Raw genomic sequence first — 12,161 nt, 5'->3', positions numbered from 1 at the left:
CATAATACTCATAATAATAATAATAATAATTAATTATAAGATACATTCCTGCAATTCAGATTCTAGGAGCTCCAAAGACTTAGAACTCGTTAAACACATTCAGTTGAGCACTTCGGTAGTGTGTGCCTATATTATTGGGATAATGTAGGTGAAAAATTATTGAAGCTCTGGCATTAATACCAGGGCTAACTTCAAAAACATCCCTTACCTGCACAGGAGTTTCCAGCGTGTAGATATGTTCCCCACGGACATTGTAGAACTTGACGAGTGCACTTTTCAGAATGGAACTGCTACCAAGGTCAGCTAGCTGACTTTGCTTTTCCATGCCTGCTACAGCTAACAGGTCTCCCTGCGTACACCACTGCACCACCACATCTGAAATCACAAAGATAAGACACCTGTGGGGTAGGACACTGTCACCAATAATCGCAACCAATATAGGTAGCAAGTCCCATTATCAAAAGTTTCTTAGGAGCCCAGCTTTCACTGAAAGTCAATAGGAATTAGACTCCAAGGTCAGTTAGGTGCTGCAACACTTAATAAAGCAATACCTAAACACCTTTAAAAACTTAGATCTTAGAGGCATACGTCCCAGTGACTTTCAATAAAACTTAGGCTAATATGTCACTTAATGCACTTTTTAAATGTTATCCGCTCTATCTTTAATAAAATATAACAGGTGTGTAAAAAATATATTGCCTTTAGCTTTGCGAAGAGTCTACAATGTATATCAGGGCCTACATTTTGGATGTAAGTATCAGCAAGGAGCAAAATAATGTATTATAGATGTTACATACAATATACATATCAATACACACACAGCTAATCTCTTTTGGGCGATAGGGATCCCTCTCCTACAGACATCTGCCCAGGCCTTCATTTTGGGATGCTGATTTCTGTCCCTGACATCCTCCAGCCCTCTATCTACTTCAGCAAGAGCAAAGGAATAATATTTTGTGTTTCTGCCTTCAAGGTCAATGACAGTTATGTGTGTGCAAGGAATACAGAACAGGCCTGTAGAGAGTTTTACCTTTAAACCTGAGATGGAAGGCAAGCCAGACAAACTCTGTGCTCGGTCGGGGATGTCAATCTGCCAAGAACCTTTTGAATACAGTGTTGTTGTAGCTGTGGTGGCTCCAGGATATTAAAGAGTCAAGGTGGCTGAGGTAAAATCTTTTATTGGATCAACTTCCATTGGTGAGAGAAACAAGCCTTTTGAGCTTACACAGAGCTCTTCTTCAGGTCTGAGAAATGTACTCAGAGTGTCACAGCTAAACACAAGGTGGAACAGATTGTTTCAAGGGGTCATTCAAGGTGAAGTGGCCCACTAACACCACTCCAGTCATAAAGGAGGGGGAAAAAAGCGATGGGCGGTGGTTAGTTGGGTTACAGATTATTGTAATAAGCCATAAATCTGGTGTCTCTATTCAGTCCATGATCTTTAGTGTCTAGCAAAGTTATGAATTTAAACTCCCAGGCTCATCTTTTGAAGGTGTTGTGCAGGTTTCCTATGAAGATGAGGACTGAGAGGTCAGATATAGAGTGATCGCTTTTTCACAAGTGTTCACCCACAGGAGATATGGTATTTTTGTCTTTTATTATTTTTATGAGAGTTCATTTGACAGTGCAGTGATAGTCTCATATCATACACATGGTTGTCACTGGGGTACTTAGTGTACTGGATGAGGTACACAACATGTGATAGGCATGTGTAGGACCCATCGATCTTGAAAAGTGTGTTGTGGAGGGTACTGAACATCGTAGCAGTAGAAATATGTTTGCAGATTTTGCATCTGCTGTTCTGGCAGTGTCTGGTGCCACTGTGAGTTGATGTGTGCTGGTCTGTGGGGAGCTTGCTTCTGATGAGCTTGGAGAGGTTGGCCCTTCAAAACAACTCCCCGACATGTGCTGTACCTCATCCAGTGCACTAAATGTCCCAACAACAACTATGTGGGTGAAACCAGACAATCACTGCACTCTCGAATGAACTCTCACAGAACAATAATAAAAGACAAAAACACCATATCACCTATGAGTGAACACTTTTCACAAAGCGATCACTCTATACTGACCTCTCAGTCCTCATCCTCAAAGGAAACCTATAAAACATCTTCAAAAGATGAGTCTGGGAACTTAAATTAATAACTCTGCTAGACATTAAAAATCATGGACTGAACAGACACAGTAGATTTATGGCTTATTACAACAATCTATAATCCACTAATTCCCTACTCCTGCTCCCCTCCCCACCCCATGAGTGGAGAGGTGTTAATGGGCCATTATTCCATGAATGATTCCTTGAAGTATGTTAAAAAGGGGATAGAGAATAAGATGGGAAATATCTTATTGCCCTTATATAAATCCATGGTACGCCCACATCTTGAATACTGCGTACAGATGTGGTCCCCTCATCTCAAAAAAGATATACTGGCATTAGAAAAGGTTCAGAAAAGGGCAACTAAAATGATTAGGGGTTTGGAACGGGTCCCATATGAGGAGAGATTAAAGAGGCTAGGACTTTTCAGCTTGGAAAAGAGGAGACTAAGGGGGGGATATGATAGAGGTATATAAAATCACGAGTGATGTAGAGAAAGTGAATAAGGAAAAGTTATTTACTTGTTCCCATAATATAAGAACGAGGGGCCACCAAATGAAATTAATATGCAGCAGGTTTAAAACAAATAAAAGGAAGTTCTTCACACAGCGCACAGTCAACTTGTGGAACTCCTTGCCTGAGGAGGTTGTGAAGGCTAGGACTATAACAGGGTTTAAAAGAGAACTGGATAAATTTATGGTGGTTAAGTCCATTAATGGCTATTAGCCAGGATGAGTAAGGAATGGTGTCCCTAGACTCTATTTGTCAGAGGATGGAGATGGATGGCAGGAGAGAGATCACTTGATCATTACCTGTTAGGTTCACTTCCCCTGGGGCACCTGGCATTGGCCACTGTCAGTAGACAGGATACTGGGCTGGATGGAGGGGGAGGGATAGCTCAGTGGTTTGAACATTGGCCTGCTAAACCCAGGGTTGTGAGTTCAATCCTTGAGGGATCTGGGGCAAAAATTTGTCCTGCTAGTGAAGGCAGAGGGCTGGACTCGATGACCTTTCAAGGTCCCTTCCAGTTCTAGGAGATTGGTATATCTCCAATTATTACCTTTATTACCTTTGGTCTGACCCAGTATGGCCATTCTTATGTTCTTAACTACTTATGCGAAACAATCTGTTCCACTTTATCTCTCTCACCAACAGAAACTGATCCAATAAAATATATTACTTCACCCACTTTGTTTCTCTAAGAACTTTTGTAGACATTTATGGGCAAGAAGTGGTCTTCAAATGAAGACGCAGAACAGAACTGAGAGTTGGCAGAAAGGATCTCAGAATTGTTTTAAGTTGTCAACTTGTCATTTTCTATGTGCAATTTTAATATGGCTTTGTATTACTGCAACTGTTTCCTTTCTGATATTTCTCACTGGGACTATACTTCTGAACATATCAGAGGCAGGATGTTTGTTTCTCAAGTGGATTTTTTCATAGACTAGCATACATGATGTTCCTCGATATTCTCCCCCTGAATATGTTTCTACAGTGGGATTTAATTTCTCTTTCTAGGATACTATGACAGACATATTAGAAATCAATGAGACAGACAGACCAACCCCATTTCTAATAACCTGCCTAATTCTAGGTTTACCCAAGAGAACAGAACAACCTCTTTTGGGAAAAAGTCCTAGGTGAGATGCTGTGCCATACTTGAACTCTCAACCTAGTAGAAAGAGGGAGGTTATGGTGGATTTAAGTCACCTTTGTGCCCTCTTGATCCTGGCCTGCTCCAGAAGCTGGGGTGGCTCCCAGCATAACTGAGACAGCTTTGAAGTCTAAGCTATGGCAACCTCTCTGGAATCTGCACAACACTGTGTGCTGCAGCCCCACCCCTAATATGTCCCTCTTCCCCCCATAGCCGCCACCCCCCCCCACAACATGCCCCTATGTCAGGGCTTGTGGGGGGGCGTCCTTGAATAACAGCCTCACAGCGATCTTCCTCAGTTCCTGCACCACGGGAATCTTCCCTGGCAGCAAGTGGGGCTTTTACAACCCATTTATGCTGCTCCCCGTCTTTTACCTGGTGCGAAGAGGCCAGAGTAGAGATGAGGATCTCATTTCTAGTATTTTTTGGCCTCTTTCTTGTCCTCATTTCAAGAACGAAAACAAGGACATTAGTGTGGCTTATATAGATTTCTGGGTTTAGAACATCTGGCCTTTGAATAATTACAGTTACAGTTTATATCATTATTATTTAGTTTGTGGTCTCACACAGAATGGGCCTGGCACTTCTCAAATGCATAAGACACAGTCCCTGCCCCAAGGAGCTTAAAGTTTAAACAGACAGAGACCGATGGGAGGTGTATGTGTGTAGGGGGGAGAAGTGGAAGGGTCACAAGCAGAGTTATCCTGGTAAAGACTATATTTAATGTGTCTTGTTAGTTCAGCTTTCCTGGTGATGATAAAAGCCACCAGAACTGGCCTGTCACATGAGGGATACTAAGCTGCCTCCCATGAAGAGTTGTAGTAGCAGATACAAGTTAAATGCCCCGGAGCTCTGGGACACATTCCTTCTGGGACGTTACTCCACACAAACTCTTATTCTGGGCTGTGTCCACAGGGGACAATTGAGGCCTGAAAGAACAGCAACTCACTGTAACAGAGAGTTGGGTTCAGTGTGGGCAGAGGCACAGCTTCTATCTAGAGCGTAAATTAAAAGGTAAAATGCAAGGATTAAAGGAGACTGTTGAATAGTTCAGGACCTATATTTATGGGTCTTTTACAGAAGTGGGTGGATGAGGTTCTGCGACCTGCAGTGGGTAGGAGGTCAGACTAGACGATAATGATGATCCCTTCTAGCCTTAAAGTCTATGAGTCTATATTTAATTTGCCTCAGGTCTGTTAGAATTTCCATGAGTCTTTGGTGGCTGGAAAGACGAATTTGAGTTTAGGAAAAAGCAAATTTTCTTCCCACAGCAAAAGCAGCTTTTTTCCTAATGCAACATAATATGAATGTTCCTGGCAAAGTGACTGACAGAATTTTTTTACACCTAAAGCAAAGCTGATATAACAGCAAAAATATGTTGATGTTGCTTTGGGTGTGATATTTTCAGAGAGGGCTGTTTAGAAAATACATATAGCAGCCTTCAGCAGTCTATACAGACGGAGGAGCCTGTTGCAGAGTCCACAGAGCAATATTTGCCTATTTCAAACAGCCCCATAGACGAGAGTTCACATGCAATACTGAAGACTATCCAGTTAATATGAGGCACTTCTAGTAGTGCCCTCTGTGGCTAGAGAGCACAGAGAAACTCTGTGTGTTGTTCTCAAGTTCTGCCACATTCTTAGCATGGGATGATAACCACCAAAAGTTACAAAGATGCATGACAACTCTCTTGACAAGAGGAAAAAACATGGGAAATATGAATATACTTACAGCAGCAACCCCTGAAATACCTACAGGTATACAGCAGATCATAGGTAGGCTCAAGCCACAAAATGGTGATATGACCTCTCTCTCTCTACCTCCCCCATTGCCTCTCCATAGCCTGATCCTAAAAGGTGCTAAGCATCCTCCATTCCAACTGAAATCAATCACACAGGCTCACAATAAAGCTGCCGGTACTATAGCTTGCGCACTAGCATTTAGTCCCTGGGGTGAGGAGGTTACATGATCACACATACTTCAGCAGCTCTGATATTCCATCTAGTAAAGGGTAGTGGGAGAAGAGACAGACAGACATAGGCCCAGATCCCTGGAAACGGAACGGGGTATGGCTTGTGCCTCTTGATCCTTGACTGAGTGCTGGGCTAGTCCCCTGGTGGACATTAGACAAGAAAGCAGCTCTAAACTGTCCCAGCTCCCTCTGGCACTAAGGAGCCATTCTGGTAGCTGGGGATTCCCAGATCATAGGGGTTCCTCCCACCATGACACCATTTCCCTGACTGAACCCCTTGGGCTGGAGAGGGCATGAGGATAGGCAGCATAGGCGCCTCCATGTCACCCAAGACCCTATGCAGGGTGGATCTTCCCAAAGCTAACCAAGCTGGTTTTAGGGCAGCTTTACACCAACTGTGCCAAACTACCATGGTGTGGCTAAGGATCTGCCCCCAGAAAGTAGTAGTATAAAAATCTATGCAAAAACCTATATTTAATGCAATGTTAGGGCTGAAATAGCTAATGCTCAAAAGACAGGAAATTCCAAAATGTAGGGCCCCCTACACTATAGCAGCATTGACTCATGTTCTTTTTTATTATACACAGGAATAACAAACCAACAATAGTATTCTAAAGGTTATATTTTAAAAGAAAACCGGGCTAGAAGATACAACCAATATGAAAGGTAGCTGAGTTAATCTTGGAGGACCAATTTCAACTACAGCAACCTCCAGACTTTGAAGTTTTTGATAATTCAAGATTAATGCTGAGATACCACTAGTTTTTTAACATGTATTTTTCCAGACTTTTAAAGACATAATATTGGTGGAAATAAAAGAAAAAATGAAACCTGGGGCTGGCTGTCTTGTTGAACTCACCAAAGCTAACAACTTCCTTGATCAGAAGCCTATGCCAAAGATTTCCTGGACTGAGGACGCTTTTTCTCTGCACAGCTTCAAGGCTTTACTAGAGAGGCTTCCAGGATCCTTGTATCTGGATCTACTATGATAAAAGTCACCCTACATGGGGAGCTTCTAAAAGATCATTGTTAATAGTAGCGACCTAAACCCAGCTATTCTTTACATAATCTGAATCTTGAATACTCAGCCCTAGCTCAGTGGGATTTGAAATATCAAACCATGTTTAAAGAAAATCATTTGAATCTGCAAAAATATCGATGTTAAACAATTGGCAAATCCTTAAGAAATGCACTTCATGTTGCATTCAGGCTTGAATTTATTCTCAGATCTGGAAAATCAGAAGTGTTTGAGTTAACCATGTGCAAAATGTCTGATTGAAACAATGGGAAAGTGCATAATTAAAAAATATCCTAACAAAAAGTCCCCCAAATTTGCTCAAGTGATTTCACTTTCCCCCAGCAAACTCAGCCACCAACCCCCTCATCCATGGTCTGAGCTCAAGCACTGAAGATTTCAGCCCACTACTGTAACAATAGTACATATAGCAGGGGTCGGCAACCTTTCCGAAGTGGTGTGCCGAGTCTTCATTTATTCACTCTAATTTAAGGTTCTATAATTGTACATGGTGTGTGTTACATAGATGCATAAAAAATGGCAAAGGGTGAAATGACCATAGTCCATTTTGTGTAAATATTTTGTTTTACGTTAATTCCTAAAACAGAGGTGTTAAGGATGAAGTTGTAGCTTTTGTTTGTGTGGATATTGTAAATATCAGGAGATCAATAAACTCATTTCTTCAATTCTTTTTTGTTCTGACTGAAAATGCACTTTTGCCTGTCTGATTATAACAACATGCAGCTCATATATTGTTTCTCATCTACAGAGCACTAAGTGCTTTATAAAAGGAAATCAGTATCATTATCCCCATTTTACAGATGGGGAAACTGAGGTACAGAGAGCTGAAGTGGCTTGCCCAAGGTCACCCAGCAGCAAAGCCAGGAACAGAGCCCAAATCTCCAGACTCCTACTGCAATGCACTATCTTTGAGGCCAGATTCTGCCTCTCTTACCCACCCTAAGAAGTATCTTAGGACCCGATCCAGCATAGCAGTTTTGCATTTGTTTAAGTCTTTGTTGAATTGGGGCCTGTCACAGGGAAGCTGGCCCTAGTAAATGAAGTAGGTCCAGCTCCCCCAGTGCCAGAGCAGACTGGTTCAGTCAGGAAGGGCAGGTAAGGGCTGCCAGAGTCAGTCAGAGGAGAGAGTCCTTGTGAGAGTCAGTCAGGAGAGGTGGGAGACTGGAAGATGTCTCTGGGGAAAGCTGAAGAGGGAGGAATTGGCTAGGAGACTGTATGTTTGGGACCTGGGGGGAGGCTGAATGCAGGAGAGCATTAAGATGGGTTTTCTGGATGGTGTCCCGAAGCCAGAGTGCTAGAGCCGGAGGGCTGAAGGCAGGAGAAGCAGGGAAGAAAGTTGCCTGCTGGCTCTAAGCCGGAGGGCTGAAGACAAGGGCCGGAGAGGGCTGATGGCTGGGCAGCAGCAGAGAAGCTTACCAGTTGACATCTCCAGGGCCAGAGCTAGACCAGGAGGAACTGAGAGGGCCAGGGGAATGAGGCATGCTCCCCTGGCAAGGATGCGCCCAACAGAGAGGCTGCGGGGGTTTCTGTTGGAAAGAGCAGGGTGGCACTCCAGCTGGAAGGGATAAGATTGGCCATGCTGGGTCAGACCAATGGTCCATCTAGCCCAGTATCTTCAGACAGTGGCCAGTCTTATTATTCTCCCCTCATATAGAAGCTATTCCATGCCCCTAATCATTTCTGTTGCCCTTTTCTGTACCTTTTCCAATTCCAATACGTCTTTTTTGAGATGGGGCGACCAGAGCGGCACGCAGTACTCAGGGTGTGGGTGTACCGTGGATTTATATAGAGGCAATATGATATTTTCTTACTATTATCTGTCCCTTTCCTAATGATTCCCAGCTGTCCTAGTATGAGGACTGGAGAGGGCTGCACTAGAGAAATGGAGCACAGTGAGGGACCCTAGGGTTGTATGTTACACTGTTCAGACTATGCTGGGGAAATCTGGACTATGGTAATAGGACTTTTGTTATGATTAATATGCATGGGACATTTGTAATACAATTGACCCCTCAAGGCCTATTTACCTGCAGAAAGACTCTGTGCACTATTTCTGTGGAGTTTGAAAGGGGAATCTGTGGCAGGCATATGCCTACCAAAACACAACAAGACACCGCTCCCATTGGGGCAGCAGTTTGAAGACAGCATCTTACTCTGCAAGGAGGTCTGCATACGCACATAGACAAACAGAACTTAGTACAGGGCCGCCCAAAGGATTCCGGGGGCCCGGGTTCTTCGGCGGCGGGGGGCCATTCCGTTCTGGGACCCGCCGCCGAAGTGCCCTGAAGACCCCGAGCCCCCCGCCGCCGAATTACCGCCGAAGCAGGACCCGCCGCCGAAGTGCAGCCCGGTCTTCGGCGGTAATTCGGCGGTGGGGGAGGGTCCCCACCGCGGGTCTTCGGGGCACTTCGGCGGCGGGTCCCGGAACGGAAGGGCCCCCTGCCGCCGAAGACCGGGCTGCGCTTCAGCGGCGGCGGGTCCCGCTTCCCCCCCGCCCCGGCCCCAGCCTCTTACCCCCGGCTCCCTCCTCACCCGGAGTCTCAGCGCCTCGCCGGAACAGCCGCAGCGTGTGGCCGGCGGGGCCTGAGCTCCGTCCCGCTCAGAGCCGCGCGGTGAGGGGGCGGGGCTGTGAGCTCCACGCCGAGCGGAGGGAGCTGAGCTCAGCCCGGAGCTCGCAGCCCCACCCCCTCAGAACGCGACTCTGAGCGGGGCGGGGCTCAGGGGCCCTGGAGGAGACTCGGCGCTTGATGTGCTGAGGCTCCAGGAGAGGGGCGGAGGCAGGAGCCTCCGCTGTTCTCTTGGGGGCCCCTGCGGAGCCCGGGGCAAATTGCCCCCTTTGCCCCCCCCCCGGGCGGCCCTGACTTAGTAAATATTTAGCTGTCTAAGGTATTATAACTAATCACTGGAGTTTTCCTTTTCTCACAATGACTTGCATCTTAATATTTCTACCTAGTACTCAATAACTCTACCAGCTATAACTTACATTTGGCTGCTACAAGAATGACTGATCCCATAATGAATTTAGGATACAAAGAAAATTAAGTTACCTGGGCATTCATAAACAACCACATATAGACAGGACCGTTATGGCATTAGCCTGCAGGAAAGCAAACTGTTTCATTAGGTTTTAATATCAGAAATGCCTCCTAAAAATATAAAATCAACTTATTTCAAAAGCAAGAAGTCTAATAGCTGTGCTTTGCTTTTATATCAGTAGGTGTCACTGCTGACAGTGAGAATCACTGTAGCAGGTACCAGGCTATAAGAGGCAAGACACTAAACACAACCATATAGACAATAAATAAATTAAAACATCAGAAGAAAAACTGTATGTGAGGGGAGAGGATGTCTCTCTCTTGTACCTTTCAACCCTGAGCGGATGACAGTAGGAGACAAGTCATCATAGTTGTTCATTAAACTAATGTCTCCTGATGTGAAGCTGACAGTGAGTAGCGGTTTGGTGTTCTGCACTGGGACCGGATATGCGGCTGGACCATCTGCGAAAACAAGATTGTTGAGTAAGCAAAAAAGGAGCTATCAGATGTGATTAAATCCAGGTAAAAGCACATTTCAGTCCAGCCTGCTGTCACAGTGACCAGTTCTGAGACTTGAATTCTGCCTGGTTATTTTTTCCCCATGGATATGAGCAAAGGCAAAACACATGTGGATAGTTAGTCTGCCTCACTGACACTATGAAACCAACCTCTGACCTGTACCTTCCCCATTCGAAGGACAATAGCTCTAGAGTGCAATCACAAGAAACTGAAAGCAAATTTTCCACTTCTCTACGGCATTCTAATATTCCTGCCTGGAACTCTATTGTTATTCCATTTTAGGCCTACACCTCTCTCTCTCTCCACAACCACTCCACCCTCCCTGGTGGCGTCATTCATTTCAGCTGGAGTTTGAAAGTACTGAGTAGTCAGTGTTACCAAGAAGTGACTGAGACTAGGTACCAGACAATTTTACCACAGCACATATAAAGTACTATACATATAATACTGCATTAAACATCTTATAATCATACTTACAATTATTTGCTTGCTACATTTTATCACATTGGGGGATTCTGCTGATGACACCAGGAACATCATAAGTGCATCTGAGTATACTAGCCCCTTACAGATTACAGTGCTTTAAATGTTAAGCGCTAACCAGTGTACCCGAGTCCAAATATATCTTGATGCCTACATGCCAGGGGGATATGAGCAAAGGGTCGGTTCTGGGGCCGGTTTTGTTCAATATCTTCATTAATGATCTGGAGGATGGCATGGACTGCACCCTCAGCAAGTTTGCAGATGACACTAAACTGGGAGGAGTGGTAGATATGCTGGAGGGTAGGGATGATACAGAGGGACCTAGACAAATTAGAGGATTGGGCCAAAAGAAATCTGATGAGGTTCAACAAGGACAAGTGCAGAGTCCTGCACTTAGGACGGAAGAATCCCATGCACTGCTACAGACTAGGGACCGAATGGCTAGGGAGCAGTTTTGCAGAAAAGGACCTAGGGGTTACAGTGGACGAGAAGCTGGATGGAGCTAGGCTGTTCTCAGTGGTGGCAGATGACAGAACAAGGAGTAACGGTCTCAAGTTGCAGTGGAGGGAGGTTTAGGTTGGATATTAGGAAAAACTTTTTCACTAGGAGGGTGGTGAAGCACTGGAATGGGTTACCTAGGGAGGTGGTGGAATCTCCATCCTTAGAGGTTTTTAAGGTCAGGCTTGACAAAGCCCTGGCTGGGATGATTTAGTTGGGGACTGGTCCTGCTTTGAGCAGGGGGTTGGACTAGATGACCTCCTGAGGTCCCTTCCAACCTTGATATTCTATGATTCTATGAAAGGGTGCTTTGGTGACCATTTCTCAAAATATCCTTGCCTCCATAAGCTTATTTTTCAATGTTCATGTGAAAGATCCTTTGTATTTAATATTTAATGACCAATAGCACCATCTGTATCATTTATTATTTAATTCTCTTCTTTGACTGGTTCTGACAGAAGACATTGCAGTCCCTCGATAAGACAGTTATCAGGACCCAAGCACAGTGCATTTTGAGTAATCAAATATGACACAGTTGGCTAAGAATGACACTGCTTCCAGAACTCACAAGAGGGATGATCAAAAAAGTACCTGGAGGAAAGAAATTGCCCTATAGTTGGTACATTAAAAATAAATATATAAATTGGCATTGTTTTTTAGATGAGTAAAAATCCATCAAACGTCAAGTCCCTCCCACACATCTGTGTGAGTCAAAGGCTTGTCACCTTTGAGAAGTTTCTGATGCACCTGTAAAGCTTTAAAAAGAACACATCATGTTAGAATAATCATTAGATGCAGGCCTGTAATGAAAGTCCACCCACTCCTGATTGACTCAGCACCAGTAAGTGTGTTTCCTGCTCTACGAAGGA

General features: G+C 44.5%; 1 protein-coding gene across 1 annotated transcript in view; it reads right to left on the bottom strand.

Annotated features, from left to right (window-relative positions):
- The window catches only part of TULP4 (TUB like protein 4), a 238,322-nt gene that overhangs the window by 57,250 nt on the left and 168,911 nt on the right, over positions 1–12,161 (bottom strand). The window contains exons 6-7 of the mRNA XM_045009586.1: positions 10,120–10,254; positions 209–375 (exon numbers count right to left, since the gene is read on the bottom strand). Coding sequence (XP_044865521.1) covers positions 209–375; positions 10,120–10,254 — 302 coding nt within the window. The remainder of the gene's footprint in view (positions 1–208; positions 376–10,119; positions 10,255–12,161) is intronic.

Source organism: Mauremys mutica, chromosome 3 (assembly GCF_020497125.1).
Source record: "Mauremys mutica isolate MM-2020 ecotype Southern chromosome 3, ASM2049712v1, whole genome shotgun sequence".
NCBI lineage: Eukaryota > Metazoa > Chordata > Testudines > Geoemydidae > Mauremys > Mauremys mutica.
The sequence above is the reverse complement of the archived record's forward strand: the minus strand, read 5'-3'. Positions and strand labels throughout refer to the sequence as shown.